General features: G+C 41.5%; 1 protein-coding gene across 1 annotated transcript; it reads left to right on the top strand.

Moving 5' to 3' along the window:
* On the top strand, window positions 1-4,663 carry LOC123183105 (uncharacterized). Its single transcript, XM_044595839.1, has 7 exons — window positions 1-228; window positions 957-1,142; window positions 1,536-1,776; window positions 2,774-2,857; window positions 2,940-3,051; window positions 3,873-3,954; window positions 4,288-4,663. Exons 3-7 carry the CDS (start codon window positions 1,770-1,772, stop codon window positions 4,342-4,344), a joined length of 342 nt encoding a protein of 113 aa, XP_044451774.1. The 5' UTR covers window positions 1-228; window positions 957-1,142; window positions 1,536-1,769; the 3' UTR covers window positions 4,345-4,663.
* Window positions 4,664-20,925: the final 16,262 nt, after the last annotated feature.

Below are 20,925 nucleotides of genomic sequence, written 5' to 3'. Positions count from 1 at the left end.
CAGGTTAGACCTCGTCCTACAGCTCGCCCTCACCTCTCCCCCCTCCAAACCCTACCCCGCCGGCCGCCGCCGCCACCGCTGCTGCTCGCCCTTGCCTCCCGCGCGCCGCCGTCTCTCGGTCGTCCTCGCTCGCGTACTCTGCCGCATCTCCTGCGCCAGCAGATCGACGCAGCCGGGCCCGTCCACCGCGTCTCCCTGCCGCCCAGCTCGTCCCCGGCCTCCGCCCAGGTTAGACCTCGTCCTACAGCTCGCCGCCCGACTACCTTCCGGATAACCTCAGCTCGGAGGAAGTGACCCGTAGATTGGTCCCCTATAGACAGGAGGCCCTGGGCGGGCGCCTGGCTGGGATTTGCCTCGTTTGATTCCCAGTAGTGCGGTAGCGTTTGTGCTGAAGCAATGCTCTGGTTAGCTTGCTGCTAATTGCTCTTTCTGACAAACAAAAGTGTGCAATTTGTGACAGCCAATGATTTCTAATTGTAGTTAGGGTATCTGGTTTCAAATTCGAATTGTTGGATGATTAGGGATGTTCGAATTACTCCAAATAGAAGAATGATAGGAAGGGGTGGGGCTAACCCCTATTTTGGTAAAGGAAGGAGTGCCTGGAGCGTTGGAATATTTTAAATTGATAAGCACCTATGTTTCCTGTAATGTAGACTCCAGGAATTTTGCGTCTCTCTGAGACTAAAGTTCTTGTTTCTGTAAGATTAGAGCATACAGAGAGTTCATTGGCACACCGATTGCTGAATTTGAATACCATCATTGTAATCAACTTTATGTAGAAAATTTAACCGTCCCTGTTATGTTACCCTACAACACCCTCATTGTTGTCATGTTACCTTGCAAAGTCCTCTCATTTTAGTCCCAAGGTCTCTTCATAGTGATTTAACTAACAGATATTTGAGCTGGGCTTTTTACTATACTTCTGGTAGCTGATTCTCTTCACCAATTTTCATCAGGTCTGTACTCTGAGGGTTACTTTCATTTGCGTTGAAAGCTATGTGGGTCATTTGTCACGGCCATAGATGCGGCCCCGGAGCTGTCGGGTTCACCGTGACACAGGTGGAGCAGATGAAGGTGGAGGCGTGAGTAGCCGACATCTACTGCGTCCTCTTCGACGCCGCGCCCAACGCTAAGTCTTTCATGTAAGGGGCCCTCATGCACGCTCCATATCAGTACTTCTCTTTAGCTACTAGCCTGTTGTTTGCGTGTTTGGGAGTGGCGGGTTCGGGTGTGTGAGATGGGCTTCAGGGTTTGGTGGTTCCTGCGGAGATCAGATAGTTTGCTTGGCTCTTGCTCGAAACCGGAAGCTCACTGGTAAATCCACCTATTTAGCAGATGGGGGTAGGAATTGCTTGATTGTGGTACCAAAATGTTTGCTCATAGAAGCTTAGTGCTGTCAATTAGGTGTCGTATGTCAGTGTGACTTCTAATTTTCAATGAGTGTGCCTTCTAATTTTCACAAGCACTAGCTTGAGGCTATGATGTTCTCCACCTGTTTATACCGAGCTTTGATCGTGTTTTCTCTTCTGCTGCAGGCTAGAGCTGTGGTGCAATCAGCATGTCGAGTATTTGACGAAAGGGCTCGATGCCAAGTATTGCTTCTCCAATGTAAAATTAACTCGAGTGTCGTCCCTGGTTATTATTTTGCTTGACAGTTTTCATTCCAGTCGACCTTAGTTATTATGCTATTGGATGGTTCATGGACTCGCGTTGCTGGATGAAACGCTTGGCGATGACCTCGAGAACGATATTGTAGACTTCTTGTCTCGATGCCAGGTTTGTTGATCTGTTACGATATAATTGTATGGATATGTTGTTGCAGTTTTCTGTTAAATTTTGATAACACTTATGCTTAAAGATATATATGTTGAAAACTTTACAAGCAGACTGTTTAAGGCTTTGTTTCAAACTTCCGCTCTTCTTTGCTGATACGAGAGAACCACTTTGCCAAACTGCTTAAGGTGGTGGGGCTACATGAATTAATTAGCTCAACCCACGTGTAGTTTTGTATATATACATACTATAGATTATAGAAACTAATAAATAAGTTGCTGAGACAATATGCTCTGGTTGCACGACACAGTAAATCACAAATCTGATAAATTATATGGCACTCATGCTTTAGTTGAACAACATTGCTTCATAAAAGGATGACAAGAAAATAACCCTTATTTTACTTTGTGCTATGGTTAGGTTGTCCCTTAAAAGTTTTGCAGCAATATGATATTTTTTAGGGAAAAATACAGGTAGGACTGGTCATACCTAATTAAAGCACTAAAGATACCCATTTGCAGATACAACAATTTCTGAATATTACCCATTTGTACATGACTATGGGTGTTGTCGTGTTCCCTACTTTGAGTTATTTTCATTATGGTATAAATGTTTATTAGTATATTGTTGCCTATTTATGTTCTTTTAATGTGCTCCTGCATCTTTGATCTGTCTCACTTTACATCTTTAGTTAAGGTCCCATCGAAATTGAAAAGCATGGTAGTTGTCTAAATTGTGCTTCGTTGTATTCTTTACGAGCCAAGCAGGAAACCCAAGGGATACATGTGTAGTTAATATCATCTTATGGTTTTGTGGCTGAATATAATTAGTTGCCATCATACTTAATATTCTCTTTTTCCCAATATGGTATGTAAGGAAGATTCTCTGTAGTATGTGTTTGAATGTGTGAACTATTGATTCAGTGATGTAAGGCTACCCCATATGTACTTATCATGTATTCAGTTATGTAAAGCTATACCGTGTTTTTTCTACAGGATAGGTTCAAGCCAAGTAGCTAACATCCCCTTCTACCCAAGGTCAAGCATTCAGCGGCGGCATCAGAGGAGACATCGTCACGCAGAAGGTTGGTATCTCGAGCCATACTTATCGCTTGTGATTCTTTCTTTTCTCTTGCCACTGAGTTCAATCCCTCTTTTCCCATGCAGCCCCTTCTCTAGAGAAGCAAAAGCTCTGGCCGCCATGGATGCCAATGAGATTCTCGACCAAGGTTCACCTGGGCCTGCATCCTCCAAAAACAAGATGCATTCACTTATCAAGGTTAGCCGGAAGTTACCAACTTGCTTTGTAAAAGTCTTGGGATTTTTAAAGTTTGTAGGAACCCTTTTTGAATAGACGAACATTTTAGATATTTGCTTGCAAGACCAAAAGAAAATATGTTGACAAATGAACCTGCTTATGCAGAATGCTTTTGAGGATATTCATACAAAATTCTTTGTCAGTGTGCTTGCTTGACTGGGTTAATAAGAAGAATCATGCAACAGTCAAGAAAATGAACTATTGCCCATGTACAGATCAAGTGATTTTAGTCTCCCTTTCGGGAGAAGCCTAAGCCGAAAATAACTGGCCTTGAGTACTTTTCATTCGTATGCATTCCATACTCAGGGAATAAGTCTTGCGTATGTGTGTGTATACTGGAATTGTAACTCACTGTAGTAATTCATAATTAGTTCCATCTTTTACTTTGATACTGCAAAAATAGGGAGGAAATATTGTGTGAGTCAGTATCTCAAAGATAAACAAGGGGAAGATTTTAATATGCGGTGTCTCAGGCTGTTGATTTTTTAGGCTTATTTTGGCCATAGATTTATCCTGTTCATACGCTTAAATAAAATAGTTAAAGTTCATGTCTATGATTCGTATGAAAAAATATGGGATGTGCTTTTGAATCTGCAATATTTTCATCCTATAGGGTTTACTTCTTTCAGCTCTTGGTTGTATGCCTGAACAGAATAACCGAAGTTCGAATTTATGTGTGGTAACAAACTAAATATGAGAAGTATTTGTCATGTTCTAAGAAATAGTATATTGTAAACGATCGGGTGAATTTTGCACTTCCATTTCTGGGTGTGTTGTTTCAGGATTTTGGAGCTTCCTGTCTATATTTCTGGATGCCATTTGTGGTTTCAAATAGTGGTGCTTCTCAAGTTGTTTTGTTTGCAGGTCTGGCAATATTCATTTGCGCCTAGCTCCTAACATACATGGATCAATCATTTTATTATTTTGTCATCTCATGTACTTCCACATGATGTTAGAGCTCATTGTCTGAATTGTTATTTAGGTGGTAGCTTTGTGAAAATAATAATAATTAGAAGCTCAGAACCGTGAGAGATCGATGGTATTTCCAAACTAGAATGGCAATGCTAAGTCTAAATTTTACATTCAAGTGGAAATCATGTTGGTATTTGGTGCATGACAAGGTGCAAATTTCCTAACTTTTGCAAGATGGTCTGCTTGGTTTGTGCTGATCTGCTTAAGTCTTTGTTCAACGATTAGATACGAAGTCTACTCGCCAGGAGGAGCATGAATAGTACATCGAGAGAGGAAGTATGAGTTCTCCGAAATGATCATCTACAAGCACAGTACATATTTGTTGATTGCTAGCACTATCTATGTTTCCATAGCATTGTTTCCAACTGCTGTAACACCTATTTTTTACAATTTAAGGTATGAACTACCTGGCTTTATTTTGAACTTATGTACTGATGTAGAATGATGGCTCCTGTTTTTTACTTGCTGGTATGAACTGTTTCGTTGTATTTTGTAAAGCTCAAGAGTTTACTTATGATGCTAACTAACATTGCTACAACATTTGTATAGACTACCTCTAATAATTATCCTTTCCTTGCCGTTTGGCATTTTTTTTGTACAATTGCTCATTATCTTATCAATGTTGAAGCTACATATATTAGAAACACTTATTAATTACATTGCGTTGGATGCAAGCTGTTGTTCTGCTTGCTGGTACCTCTTTTGAAATACCAAGTGTTTGATCAGCACCTAAGGCAGATAGCTAGCGCACCTCCTATTAGCTATAAACTTCTCTATTTTCTTCTTCACTTTATTATTATCATGTATGAACACATATGCTAAATCTGGATTCATGTACCTGTTTGATCAAAACGTTGGGACCGACACCCTCGCGCCAAGGCGCGGTCCCGATCTAGTGTAAATGAATAGTATCGATCGGCAATATCACATTTAGGAATAACTGTTTTCTTCCTCAACCATGCAAGTACCTAGGACGGTTTCTGCCCGGTTTTCCGTTTATTAACCGGGCAACTCTCTTCTGCTTCATTAATGAGATGAGGTAAACCTTTTGCCTCCGTTTCAAAAAAGAAAAGAAAAATGCAAGTACCCAGGACACACTTCCAGCTCATTGGTTATTTTTCTATAGAAATATTTGATCCAAACAAACATCTCTGTTTTTGAATTATTCAGGCTACACACCTTTATTTTTTCCACTTGCATGCTCTTGTTATGTTTGACTAAATGTCCAAAACATTCTTGTCTCAGTGCTGGCCAAGGAATTCAGATCGTTGTCCTCTAGGTGATCTGTATGTTAGCTTCAAGTTTAGCCTCTACAGTCAGTGGGAGGTTTATCCCTAATAAGCATATGGAAACCAAAATATATACTCCCTCCGTTCGAAAAAGCTTATCCCGGGACAAGCTTTTTTGGATGGAGGGAGTATTAGATCTTGGTGAGTTATTTACGCAAAACCACCACACTTGGAGTTAGGGTAACAAGTTGGTATCACATTTGTGCTAGGGCACAAAAAACCACCAACTCTGTGCCTAATTGGTAAGGCAGAGCATTGATTGTCCGATTTGCTCGCGAAAACAAGGAAACTGACAGGTTGGCCCCACCTGTTGGGCTGACTTGGCGTACCTATGTGGACAATATGCTAATGTGGACGTGGGTCCCACTTGTTAGCTTCCCATTTTTTCTCCCTGTTTTCTTCTTCTTCCTCCTCATCTCTTTCTCTCCTGACGGCATGTACTCCGACTGTCTCGACCGCTGCCGCCTCCCAAGTCGACCCACATACTTTTCATGGTTAATGTCGTACATGAAGCCACTAACCATGCAGCTGCACAAGCGAAGGACGGGGAGCAGGAGTATCCCGAGTTCCGGCACATGCCCAAAAAACCATTAAGCCCCGCTTGGAATAGGGGTAAATTTATACACCCGTATTACTTTTACAAGTGTATTTCACCAGCCACATATGATTTTCAACCAGAAATGAAAACGACCGATTGAGGTCTGTATCTTTTACAGGTGTAAAAGTGTGCAAAACGACAATCCAATCAGGCCCTTAATGTTTTACAGCCTATCTTATATCAGCTAGTATATATTCGGATGGTAGAAAAATCACTCTTCGGCTACATACTAGTAGCTTCAAATGCATGTGGAAGCATGTGATGTGCCCCATTTGCTCAGCGGTTCTTTGTCCACTTTCACTCCAGCACCTGTGCACGAACTCATGACTAGTTTTTGTCAGCAGTTATATTACTATATACAGTATATTCTAATAAGTGGAAGGTTGAGAAAGCAAAACAAGGTGTGCAGATTAGATCTGCCAAAGTCAACTGGCATTCTCAATTCAGATCATCATCAAGCTCTTGCCACTGGCAACTTTTGTACCACACTTCCTTAGGACTTTACAGAATCTGGATGCATAAACAACTAATACAGTCTTAAATCTTACAAACCTTGTGTAGGCAAAGTTTTTTTATCTCTAGTTGACACTTGAGAAGAGAAACACTCTGCAATAGTTTCCTTTTATGTTGACTCAGGTCAGGTCTCAACTGGAAGCATCGTTTGATCGCCCTAACCAGGTACGACATGCCACCGTTCTGCATTTTCACGCTGGGTCTTGTCCTCAGTTACCAACCTCTCTCTAGAATTCAGGTGCAATGTAAATAATCTTGACTACAGTGCATGCCGATTGAAGCAGGAGCGAGCAATGGTTGCTGAAGGATGGCTGGAAGAGACGGTGAAGTTGTTGGGTTTTGTCAGGATCTTGACAGGAATCGAACTCACTTAGCACTCAACATCACACTTTCAGAGAGGAATTTGGGGAAATTGAGCTAGGGTTTGTATTGCTTAGAAAGGGGAAAGCAGTACAGCACGCCACCGCCGGCTAGGGTTTATACCCAAATACAATGATCGTGTCCAAAACTAAGGGGGAGAGGTGGCTATATAGCCATTACAGAAGGAAAAGGTGAAACTGAAAGTAAAACAGATCACATGCTATGTGAGAAAGTGAATAGCGACACTAGGAGTGATGATAGCCTTTGGATGGATGATCTACGGCCTAGACCACATGCCAGTGGCGAATCGTTATCAACACAGAAGAGCCACTGGATGGTAGATCGACGGATAGAGTTGCTTCCGACACGCTGGAACAGGGGAATTCTCCAGAGAGCTGCACTAGCTGGCGTGACAATTCCTCCCCGTTGAGACAAAGCTTGTCCTCAAGCTTGAAAAGAAGGGAAAACCTTCTGTATGAAGGCCGAGTCCTCCCAGGTGGCTGCTTCCTCGGGCATGTTGATCCACTTGATTAACCATCTGACGACTGGGATGCTGATATTGCCCTGGGGTCTTGGAATTAGTTTCCTGCCCAATATTGCTTCAAGCTCCATTTTGATAACCCCATCAGCACCCACTAGAGGCAAGTTCTTGGAAGGAATAACTTTGGGTTCTACGTGCCTCTTGAGCTGACTCACATGGAAAGTGTTGTGCAGGTGACAGCCTTCAGGGAGGAGGAGTTTGTAAGCAGCTCGGCCCACTCTTTGCATGACTCTGAATGGACCATAGAACTTGGAGTGTAGCTTGAGGTGCCTATGCAGACTGAGGGAAGTGTGCCTGTAGGGCTGCAATTTTAAGTATACCATGTCTCCTTCAGCAAAAGATCTTTCCTGTCTGTTTCTGTCAGCATAATGCTTCATTCTCTGTTGTGCCTTGGAGAGATTTTGCTTGATCACTTCCAGTGCCAGTTCTTTGTTCTGCAGTAAGTTGTCACTGTTGGGGATCGTAGTAATTTCAAAAAAATTCCTACGCACACGCAAGATCATGGTGATGCATAGCAACGAGAGGGGAGAGTGTTGTCTATGTACGCTCGTAGACCGTAAGCGGAAGCGTTATGACAACGCGGTTGATGTAGTCGTACGTCTTCACGATCCGACCGATCCAAGTACCGAACACACGGCACCTCCGAGTTCTGCACACGTTCAGCTCGGCGACATCCCACGAACTCACAATCCAGCAGAGCTTCGCGGGAGAGTTCCGTCAGCACGACGGTGTGATGACGGTGTTGATGATGCTACCGACACAGGGCTTCGCCTAAGCACCGCTATGATATTACCGAGGTGGATTATGGTGGAGGGGGGCACCGCACACGGCTAAAAGATCAACTGATCAACTTGTGTGTCTATGGGGTGCCCCCCTCCCCCGTATATAGAGGAGTGGAGGAGGGGGAGGGCCGGCCCTCTCTAGGGCGCGCCATAGGGGAGTCCTACTCCCACTGGGAGTAGGATCCCCCCTTCCCTAGTTGGACTAGGAGAGAAGGAAGGGGAAAGAGGGAGGAAGGAAAGGGGGGGCCGGCCCCCCTCCTAATTCGGATTGGGCTTGGGGGGCGCGCCCCCTCCTTTGCTCCTTTCCACTAAGACCCAATAAGGCCCATATACCTCCCCGGGGGTTCCGGTAACCTCCCGGTGCTCCGGTATATTCCCGATCTCACTCGGAACCATTCCGATGTCCAAATATAGTCGTCCAATATATCGATCTTTATGTCTCGACCATTTCGAGACTCCTCGTCATGTCCGTGATCATATCCGGGACTCCGAACTACCTTCGGTACATCAAAACACATAAACTCATAATACCGATCGTCACTGAGCGTTAAGCGTGCGGACCGTACGGGTTCGAGAACTATGTAGACATGACCGAGACACGTTTCCGGTCAATAACCAATAGCGGAACCTGGATGCTCATATTGGCTCCCACATATTCTACGAAGATCTTTATCGGTCAAACCGCATAACAACATACGTTGTTCCCTTTGTCATCGGTATGTTACTTGCCCGAGATTCGATCGTCGGTATCTCAATACCTAGTTCAATCTCGTTACCGGCAAGTCTCTTTACTCGTTCCGTAATGCATCATCCCATAACTAACTCATTAGTCACATTGCTTGCAAGGCTTATAGTGACGTGCATTACCGAGAGGGCCCAGAGATACCTCTCCGACAATCGGAGTGACAAATCCTAATCTCGATCTATGCCAACTCAACAAGTACCATCGGAGACACCTGTAGAGAACCTTTATAATCACCCAGTTACATTGTGACGTTTGGTAGCACACAAAGTGTTCCTCCGGTAATCGGGAGTTGCATAATCTCATAGTCATAGGAACATGTATAAGTCATGAAGAAAGCAATAGCAACAAACTAAACGATCATCGTGCTAAGCTAATGGATGGGTCAAGTCAATCACATCATTCTCCAATGATGTGATCCCGTTCATCAAATGACAACTCATGTCTATGGCTAGGAAACTTAACCATCTTTGATTAACGAGCTAGTCAAGTAGAGGCATACTAGTGACACTCTGTATGTCTATGTATTCACACATGTATCAAGTTTCCGGTTAATACAATTCTAGCATGAATAATAAACATTTATCATGAAATAAGGAAATAAATAATAACTTTATTATTGCCTCTAGGGCATATTTCCTTCAGTCACTATCCTCAGAAATGGAGTCAGGCAGTGCAGACTTAGCTACCATAGGTAGGGGAAACCCATACAAAGCCTGGAAGGGAGTCATTTGCAATGAAGTGTGGAAGCTTGTATTGTACCACCACTCAGCTAGAGCCAGCCATCCATGTCACTTTCTTGGCTGTTGGAAACACATGCACCTCAAGTAGTTCTCCAAACATTGGTTCACCCTCTCTATTTGGCCATCAGTTTGGGGATGATAGCTGGTGCTCATGTGTAGTTTGATCTTGAGGGATTTAAATAGTTGTTGCTGGTGAAAATTTTGTCCTTCTCAGTGACTATGACCAATGGCATACCATGCGGTTTGAACACTATATCAGAAAAAGCTCTGGCTACAGTTTGGACAGTTATGGGGTGTTTCATGGCAATGAAGTGGGCATACTTGGTGAACCTGTCCACTACAACCAAAATGAGGTCCTTGTTCTCAGAGGTGGGCAATCCTTCGACAAAGTCCATGCTGATGTGGGCCCAAGCAAAATCAGGGACTGGTAGGGGCTCGAACAGGCTAGGGTAAGGAGTATGCTCAACTTTGTTTATCTGGCAGACATGGCATTATTTGATGAAGTCAATGACATCCTGTTTGAGGCCATGCCAGTGGAAAACCAAGTGGACTATGTGATATGTTGCTCTTTCTCCTGAGTGGCCTCCCAATTCAGAGGCATGGAAGGTTTGCAATATGTCCTGTCTTAAGGAAGTAGCAGTGCCAACAAAAATTTTGTTTTTAAATATCAAGATACCATTCTTGAAGGTATATCTAGTGCTACTGTCCTTGTTGGTTGCACAATCAACTATGAGATCTTTGACTTTCTGATCTGCTCATAGCTTTTTATGAATTTAGATGCCCATTTAGGGGTAGTGATACTGGTGGATAGGAGTGAGATCATGTGCTTAACAACTCTGGATAGGGCATCATCAACTTAATTTTCTTTGCCCTTTTTGTACTCTATAGTAAAATTGTAGCCCAGCAGCTTGAGTAAGAGCTTGTGTTGTATTCCCTCAGTTAATTTTTGCTCTTGAATGTACTTCAAACTCTCTTGGTCAGTTCTGATGATCAGAGAAGTTGCTAAGAAGTAGTGTTTCCACTTTTTGACAGCTTCAATAATTGCTAGTGCCTCTTTGTCATAAGTGGACCATGCTGCTGCTTTTGGTCCTATGGATTTACTGAAATAAGACAAGGGTTTTCCATCTTACATTAGGACAGCTCCAAGGCCATAACCACTTGCATCAGCTTCCAGCACAAATGGTTTAGGGAAATCTGGTAGAGCCAGGACAGTGGCTTGTGTGAGTTTCTCTTTAATTGCTATAAATGCTGCTTGTTGCTCCTGCTGCCAAGAAAAAGAGTCTTTCTTCAGACAGTCAAAAAGGGGCCCGCAAATTATGCCATAACCCTGAATAAATCTTCTGTAGTAGCCACTCAGGCCCAGAAAACTTCTTAGTCCAGTGACATTTGTGGGAGCTGACCACTCCTTGATAGCAGCAATTTTAGTGGGATCAGTTGCTACACCCTCCTTGTTGATGACATGGCCAAAATACTCTATTTCAGATTGACCAAATGAACACTTGTCAAGCTTAGCATATAAGTGATTTTATTGTAGGACCTGAAAGACTTGCTTCAGATGTTGTTTGTGCTCTTCCATGGAGATGTTGAATACCAAAATGTCATCAAAGAAAACTACAACAAACTGGAAAGGGCCAAACAAGAAATTCATGAGAGCTTGAAAGGTGGGAGGGCCATTGGTCAAACCAAAAGACATAACTAGGAATTCAAAGTGCCCTTGAAGTGTGGAAAATGTTATTTTGTGGATGTCCTCTTCAGCCATTCTTATCTGGTGAACTAGTGGAAAATGTGCTAGCCACAACTTCCGTTGGTGGCGCGCTAGTTTTCATCAACGCCACCACTATTTTTTTAAAATTATGTTGGCACTGGCGTAATTGGTAGCCAGCTATACATGAGTAGTGCTGGCGTAAGTATTATGCCCTACGCCACTACTATGTGGGTCCAGCTGTGCTGACCAGTTGGGAGATTGTGTTGGCGTAGGATTTATATACATGCCATAGATAAAGTATCTAGTCCCGTCATACCCTTTTTGGGAACGCCATCACTAAGTTCCATTCTCCACAAAATGACATATTAAAAAAATAAAGTAAAATACATTCACTTCCATCCGGCCCTGTTGATAAGAATAATGACATATTAAAATTGGGACCTCGCCCTGTCCACCAGTGCCGCCACCACTTCCGGACCTCGCCCGACGTCACCGCCGCTGCCCTTGGGACCTCGCTCGGTGTCGCCGCTCGTCATCACCACCGCCCTCCGGACCTCGCCCGGCGTCGCCGCTCATCGTCGCCGCCACCACCTCCTCCGGACCTCGCCCGGCGTCGACGCTGGTCGCCGCTGCCGCCACCTCCTCCTTAAGAGGTGAGATCCCCTCCCCTTGCTCCCATTTTCTTCTATGTATGCATATACTATACTAGTTTGCTACAATATGCTATACTTGTTTGTGTGGAATCTGTAGTTCCATAAGAGAAATCGTCTTCCAGTTTGTATGGATGTATTGTTTGATGTATTGTTCCATAAGATAAATCGCCTTTCGGTTGTTAAAAATTACCGAAGAAATGTTACAAAAAATGGTATGTTTCTTGTAGAATTTGTAGCCCAAACAAACGTAGCATCCGGTTGTTGTAATGTGCAAATGGTATGTTTCTTGTAGAATGGCCCATCCACCACCATGTGGAATATGCAAGTAAAAGTGTGCCCTCTGCCTTGCAACTGGCGATCTTTTTGGCATCTACTTCCAATAGTGCTATGTTCCTTCGTCGGTAACAACAAACCTTCTATATATGAATATTTATGTTTTTTCTATAACCATTATAGTTGTGCTTGTTTCTGTTTTTTCATACATAGATCGTTCCATGTAATGTGAGGTTGGAATTCAATGAGCTGACCAAAGACACTGTGGTCTTCGAGGCCCCCGGGGGTCCCTACACTTTGGAGGTCGAAAAAGGACCAATGATGACCCAGCTGGGAGGAGAGGAATGGGACCGTTTCTCGCCCACAACCATCTCAGTAGGGGTGAATTGATCACCTTCTCCTTAAGAGGACAAAGACCCAGGATGACTGTTGTCTATGATGCTCTCTTTGACCATAGAATGCAGTTGAACGACGATGAGACCAACAACCTGTTGGACAAACTTCCATCCCGTGATTACTATGTCGGGCTGCCATTCGTGACCCGTCTGAGAAGGACCAATGTAAACATCTGCCATATCATGGTATGTGTTTACTGTGGAATCTTCTAATGTGCTTAATTAGTTGTGTACATTCTGATTGATATATATATATGCTTAGTGTAAAGAATCCAATTCATGCTTAATTAGTGCAGAATCCAATTGATATGCATGCATGTTATATATAGAAACCAATGATATATTCTTAATGTAGAATTAATCCAATGATATATGCATGTGAATTGATTATCTATACTTGCAAGTATGTGCGAGGGTACATAATTGACATATGCTTGTTCTCAGAAATTGCCTAAGAGTCTAGCTATGATTTGTGGCATTGAGGCTGATGAAGCAGGCTTTGTTGGAGTATGCCTTACAACAACGGGCTCTGTCTCCACATGTGCGTACGTAGCGGACACGGACGATCGCATTGTCTTAAGCGCGATGGGGTGGAGGGACTTTCTCGTTGGCAAGAATCTGCACGATGGACAAGCTATCATAGGTACTATCAGGAAAACCACACGCCATGACTTGAGGATGATGATCGTCATCGACATCATTTAAAAGAATGTGTGTGGCGTCCGGGCATATATGTTGACAAATGACTAAGTGTTAAGTAACCTTGTCGTACTGCATGCATGTTGACAATGACTAATAAGTAGCTAAAATTGTTTGTGACATCTATTTATGATTGTCATATATGATCTTCTCTATATAATTACATATCGTATGCTTGTCCATTGTGTCGTTGCTGGTCTATATAATTACCTACTTGATCGTCACCTGCTATACGCAGGTGCATATATAAATTTTTTTGCTACAAAAACTATTGCTGGCGTGCTAGTCAAACTGGGCGTCGGTTGGTGAGGACATATAGTGCTGGCGTCGGGACAAGTGGTACGCCATCAACATGTGAAATACTGCTCGCGTAGGCTTCAACGCCACCACTATTTTTTAACAATGGCGCCATATTGGTGGCGTTGTGCGTCCACGCCAGCAAGGCCCATTTTGGCACGCCATAGCTAGGCTTTGCTGCACTAGTGGTGAGACCCACTTCTGAGGTCTATCTTGAAGAAGATTGTTGCTCCTTTTAACTGGTCCAGCAGATCTTCGATCACAGGAATTGGGTACTTGTTTTTTATGGTGATAGAATTCAGTTTCCTGTAATCAATGCAGAGCCTCCAAGTGCCATATTGTTTCTTAACCAGAAGCACAGGTGAAGAGAAGGGGCTGGTGCTAGGTCTAATCAGACCAGCCTTAAGGAGTTCAGGTATGATCTTTTCTAGTGCTCCTTTCTGGTGATGATGTACTCTGTAGGGCCTCTGGTTTACAACTTTTGCTCCTTCCACTAGTGGGATTCTGTGATCACAGGGCCTGCTGGGAGGTAATTCAGTAGGAGTATTGAATAACTTGTCATACTGTTGAATAAGTTCTTGGAGCTCCTCAGGAATTTGTTGAGCAGTTGCAGATGTCACAGTGTGACATGCAGACAAGAGGAAAATCCACACATAGCCTGGTCCATTAATTTTTCTGCATTTTCTATAATTTCTACTGGGGAAGACAAGGGTACAGTCTCATCTACGAAGGTGATTGGAGTATTTGGTGTTGCAGTAATCCTCATTTTCATTTTAATGAAGTCCATCACAACAGGGCTATACTTTCTTAACCAATCCACTCCCAAAATCATATCATATCCTTTCAGCTTTAAGACTCTGAAAGTGTCATTCAGCCGTGTGCCCTGTATTTCATAGGGACAGTTGTGGGAAGTGAAATCACTCCACAGTACTCCTCCACTTGCTACCAGCACTTTGATCTTTGGAGTTGGCACTGGGGCAACAGGCAGTTTTGCAACCATGTCAGGTGATACAAATGAGGAAGTGCTATCACTGTCCACCAGTGTTGTAGCTACTGTTGTTCCCACCTTAACTGTCAATATGAATGTGTTCTTCATTGCGGCAATGCCAAGGGAAGCATGCATAGAGACTTGTAACACAGCATTATGCTACCTCTTGAGCACTGCGTTGGTTTTCCCTTGAAGAGGAAATGGTGATGCAGTAAAGTAGCGTAAGTATTTCCCTCAGTTTTGAGAACCAAGGTATCAATCTAGTAGGAGACCACGCGCGAGTCCCACACACCTAGACAAACAAACAAGAACCTCGCAACCAACGCGATAAAGGGGTTGTCAATCCCTTCACGGTCACTTACGAGAGTGAGATCTGGTAGATATGATAGGATAATATTTTTTGTATTTTTATGATAAAGATGCAAAGTACAATAAACGGTAATAGAAATAGAAAAGTGTTGGAAGATTAATATGATGGAAAATAGACTCGGGGGCCATAGGTTTCACTAGTGGCTTCTCTCAAGATAGCATGAGTATTGCGATGGGTAAACAAATTACTGTCGAGCAATTGATAGAATCGAGCATAGTTATGAGAATATCTAGGCATGATCATGTATATAGGCATCACGTCCGTGATAAGTAGACCGAAACGATTCTGCATCTACTACTATTACTCCACACATCGACTGCTATCCAGCATGCATCTAGAGTATTAAGTTCATAAGAACGGAGTAACGCTTTAAGAAAGATGACATGATGTAGAGGGATAAACTCATGCAATATGATATAAACCCCATATTTTTATCCTCGATGGCAACAATACAATACGTGCCTTGCTGCCCCTGCTGTCACTGGGAAAGGACACCGCAAGATTGAACCCAAAGCTAAGCACTTCTCCCATTGCAAGAAAGATCAATCTAGTATGATAATTCGAAGAGACTTGCAAAGATAATCAATCATACATAAAAGAATTCAGAGGAGATTCAAATATTGTTCATAGATAATCTTGATCATAAACCCACAATTCATCGGATCTCGACAAACACACCGCAAAAGAAGATTACATCGAATAGATCTCCAAGAGAAACAAGGAGAACTTTGTATTGAGATCCAAAGAGAGAGAAGAAGTCATCTAGCTAATAACTATGGACCCGAAGGTCTGAGGTAAACTACTCACACATCATCGGAGAGGCTATGGTGTTGATGTAGAAGCCCTCTGTGATCAATGCCCCCTCCGGCGGAGCGCCGGAAAAGGTCCCAAGATGGGATCTCACGGGTACAGAAGGTTGCGGCGGTGGAAATAGGGTTTTGGCTCCATCCCTGATGTTTTCCGGGTATATGGGTATATATAGGAGGAAGAAGTACGTCGGTGGAGCAACGAGGGCCCCACAAGGGTGGAGGGCACGCCTAGGGGGGGTAGGCGCCCCCCCTACCTCGTGCCTTCCTCGTTGATTGCCTTACATAGACTCCAAGTCCTCTGGATCATGTTTGTTCCGAAAATCACGTTCCCGAAGGTTTCATTCCATTTGGACTCCGTTTGATATTCTTTTTCTGCGAAACACTGAAATAGGAAAAAAAACAGCAATCTGGGCCGGGCCTCCGGTTAATAGGTTAGTCCCAAAAATAATATAAAAGTGTATAATAAAGCCCAATAAACATCCAAAACAGAATATAATATAACATGGAACAATCAAAATTTATAAATACGTTGGAGACGTATCAAGCATCCCCAAGCTTAATTCCTGCTCGTCCTCGAGTAGGTAAATGATAAAAACAGAATTTTTGATGTGGAATGCTTCTTAGCATAATTTTCAATGTAATTTTCTTATTTGTGGTATGAATATTCAGATCCGAAAGATTCAAGATAAAAGTTTAATATTGACATAAAAATAATAATACTTCAAGCATACTAACTAAGCAATCATCTCTTCTCAAAATAACATGGCTAAAGAAAGTTATCCCTACAAAATCATATAGTCTGGCTATGCTCTATCTTCATCACACAAAATATTTAGATCATGCACAACCCCGGTTTCAGCCAAGCAATTGTTTCATACTTTAGAATTTTTAAACTTTTTCAACTTTCACGCAATACATGAGCGTGAGCCATGGACATAGCACTATATGTGGAATAGAATATGGTGGTTGTGGAGAAGACAAAAAGGAGAAGATAGTCTCACATCAACTAGGCGTATCAACGGGCTATGGAGATGCCCATTAATAGATATCAATGTGAGTGAGTAGGGATTGCCATGCAACGGATGGACTAGAGCTATAAGTGTATGAAAGCTCAACAAAAGAAACTAAGTGGGTGTGCATCCAACTTGCTTGCTCACGAAGACCTAGGGCAATTTGAGGAAGCCCATCATTGGAATATACAAGCCAAGTTCTATAATGAAAAATTCCCACTAGTATATGAAAGTGACAACATAGGAGACTCTCTATCATGAAGATCATGGTGCTTTTTTGAAGCACAAGTGTGGTAAAAGGATAGTAACATTGTCCCTTCTCTCTTTTTCTCTCATTTTTTTCTTTTTTTCTTGGGCCTTTTTTTTCTTTGGCCTCTTTTTTTTAGTCCGGAATCTCACCCCGACTTGTGGGGGAATCATAGTTTCCATCATCCTTTCCTCACATGGGACAATGCTCTAATAATGATGAACATCACACTTTTATTACTTACAACTCAAGAATTACAACTCAATACTTAGAAGAAGATATGACTCTATGTGTATGCCTCCGGCGGTGTACCGGGATATGCAATGAACCATGAGTGACATGTATGAAAGAATTATGGATGGTGGCTTTGCCACAAATACGATGTCAACTACATGGCCATGCAAAGCAATATGACAATGATGGAGTGTGTCATAAACGAAACGGTGGAAAGTTGCATGGCAATATATCTCGGAATGGCTATGGAAATGCCATAATATGTAGGTATGGTGGCTGTTTTGAGGAAGGTATATGGTGGGTGTAATGCACCGGCGAAAGTTGCGCGGTACTAGAGAGGCTAGCAATGGTGGAAGGGTGAGAGTGCGTATAATCCATGGACTCAACATTAGTCATAAATAACTCACATACTTATTGCAAAAATCTACAAGTCATCAAAACAAAGTACTACACACATGCTCCTAGGGGAAGGGTTGGTAGGAGTTAACCATCGCGCGATCCCAACCTCCACACATAAGGAAGACAATCAATAAATATATCATGCTCCAACTTCATCACATAACGGTTCACCATACGTGCATGCTACGGGAATCACAAACTTCAACACAAGTATTTCTCAAATTCATAATTTCTCAACTAGCATGACTCTAATATTACCATCCTCATATCTCAAAACAATCATCAAGCACCAAACTTCTCATAGTATTCAACACACTCATAATTTTTTTTACTAATCCTGGATGCCTATTATATTAGGACTAATTTTTATGATTAAAGCAAGTTACCATGCTGTTTTGTAGGACTCTCAAAATAGTATAAGTGAAGCATGAGAGAACAAAAGTTTCTATAAAACAAATCCACCACCGTGCTCTAAAAGATTTAAGTGAAGCACTAGAGCAAAAACTATATAGCTCAAAAGATATAAGTGAAGCACATAGAGTATTCTAATAAATTCCGAATCATGTGTGTCTCTCTCAAAAGGTGTGTACAGCAAGGATGATTGTGGTAAACTAAAAAGAAAAGACTCAAATCATACAAGACGCTCCAAGCAAAACACATATCATGTGGTGAATAAAAATATAGCTCCAAGTAAAGTTACCGATAGACGAAGATGAAAGAGGGGATGCCTTCTGGGGCATCCCCAAGCTTAGGCTTTTGGTTGTCCTTGAATTTTACCTTGGGGTGCCATGGCCATCCCCAAGCTTAGGCTCTTGCCACTCTTTGTTCCATAATCCATCAAATCTTTACCCAAAACTTGAAAACTTCACAACACAAAACTCAACAGAAAATCTCATAAGCTCCGTTAGCGAAATAAAACAAACCACCACTTTAAGGTACTGTAATGAACTCATTATTTATTTATATTGGTGTTAAACCTACTGTATTCCAACTTCTCTATAGTTTATAAGCTCTTTTACTAGCCATAGATTCATCAAAATAAGCAAACAACACACGAAGAACAGAATCTGTCAAAAACAGAACAGTCTGTAGTAATCTGTATCTAACGCAAACTTCTGGAACGCAAAAAATTCCACCAAATTAGGAAGTTCTAGATAATTTTTTTATTGATCTACTGCAAAAAGAATCAACTGAAAATCACGTTCCTGTGATTTATGAAAACTAATCTCGTGCGCATAAAGTTTCTCTTTTCTGCAGCAGGATCAAATAACTATCACCGTAGGTTATCCTAACGGTTTCACTTGGCACAAACACTAATTAATACACAAAAACGAATCTAACCAGAGGCTAGACAAATTATTTATTCCTAAACAGAAGCAAAAAGCAAAAAACTAAAATAAAATTGGGTTGCCTCCCAACAAGCGCTATCGTTTAACGCCCCTAGCTAGGCATAAAAGCAAGGATAGGTCTAAGTATTGCCATCTTTGGTAGGAAATCCATAAGTAGCTCTCATGATAGATTCATATGGTAATTTTATTTTCTTTCTAGGAAAGTGTTCCATGCCTTTCCTTAACGGAAATTGGAATCTAATATTTCCTTCCTTCATATCAATGATTGCACCAATCGTTCTAAGGAAAGGTCTACCAAGAATAATAGGACATGAAGGATTGCAATCTATATCAAGAACGATAAAATCTATGGGAACATAATTCCTATTTGCAACAATAAGAACATCATTAATTCTTCCCATAGGTTTCTTGATAGTGGAATCCGCAAGGTGCAAGTTTAAAGAGCAATCATCAATTTCACGGGATCCTAGCAAATCACACAAGGTTTTTGGAATCGTGGAAACACTAGCACCCAAATCACAGAAAGCATAACACTCATGATCTTTAATTTTAATTTTAATAGTAGGTTCCCACTCATCATAAAGTTTTCTAGGGATAGAAACTTCCAACTCAAGTTTTTCTTCATAAGATTGCATGAAAGCATCAACGATATGTTTAGTAAAAGCCTTATTTTGGCTATAAGCATGCGGAGAATTTAGCACGGATTGCAACAAGGAAATACAATCTATTAAAGAGAAATTATCATAATTAAATTCCTTGAAATCCAAAATAGTGGGTTCATTGATATCTAAAATTTTAACTTCTTGAATCCCACTTTTACCAAATTTTGCATCAAGATCTAAAAACTCCGAATTTTTGGGACGCCTTCTAGGTAAAGGTGACTCATCTCCAGTCCCATCATTATCAAGATTCATATTGCAAAACAAAGATTTAATAGGAGACACATCAATAACTTTTAGATCTTCATATTTATTCTCATAAAAATTAGAAGAACACGCTTTCACAAAGCAATCTTTCTTAGCACGCATCCTAGCGGTTCTTTCTTTGCACTCATCAATGGAAATTCTCATGGCTTTGAGAGACTCATTGATATCATGCTTAGGTGGAATAGATCTAAGTTTCAAAGAATCAACATCAAGAGAAATTCTATCAACGTTCCTAGCCAATTCATCAACCTTAAGCAATTTTTCTTCAAGCAAAGCATTGAAATTCTTTTGCAAATTCATAAACTCCTTAATACTAGTCTCAAATTCAGAGGGCATCTTATTAAAATTTCCATAAGAATTGTTGTAGGAATTACCATAATTATTAGAGGAATTACTAGGGAACGGCCTAGTATTAAAGTTTCCTCTATACGCGTTGTTACCAAAATTATTCCTACCAACAAAATTCACATCCATAGATTCATTATTATTCTCAATCAAAGCAGACAAAGGCATATCATTAGGATCAGAAGAAACACTTTTAGTAGCAAATAATTTCATAAGTTCATCCATCTTTCCACTCAAAACATCAATTTCTTCTATCGCATGCACTTTTTATTAGTAGATCTTTCGGTGTGCCATTGAGAATAATTAACCATAATATTATCTACGAATTTAGTAACTTCTCCTAAAGTGATTTCCATAAAAGTGGCTCCCGCGGCCGAATCTAAAAGATTTCTAGAAGCAAAATTCAATCCGGCATAAAAATTTGTATAATCATCCACAAATTCAAACCATGAGTAGGGCAATTACGTATCATTAATTTCATCCTCTCCCAAGCTTGTGCAACATGTTCGTGATCAAGTTGCTTAAAATTCATAATATCGTTTCTAAGAGAGTTGATTTTAGCGGGACAAAAATACTTAGAGATAAAAGCATCTTTG

This window comes from Triticum aestivum, chromosome 1D (assembly GCF_018294505.1).
Source record: "Triticum aestivum cultivar Chinese Spring chromosome 1D, IWGSC CS RefSeq v2.1, whole genome shotgun sequence".
NCBI classification, from domain to species: domain Eukaryota; kingdom Viridiplantae; phylum Streptophyta; class Magnoliopsida; order Poales; family Poaceae; genus Triticum; species Triticum aestivum.
The sequence above is the reverse complement of the archived record's forward strand: the minus strand, read 5'-3'. Positions and strand labels throughout refer to the sequence as shown.

Excerpts from the sequence above, each read along its gene's own strand:
- LOC123183105 (XM_044595839.1), top strand. Across the intron at positions 3,052-3,872 it reads AGATGCATTCACTTATCAAG|GATTTTGGAGCTTCCTGTCT; the intron begins GTTAGCCGGAAG and ends GTGTTGTTTCAG. Across the intron at positions 3,955-4,287 it reads TCAAGTTGTTTTGTTTGCAG|ATACGAAGTCTACTCGCCAG; the intron begins GTCTGGCAATAT and ends TTCAACGATTAG.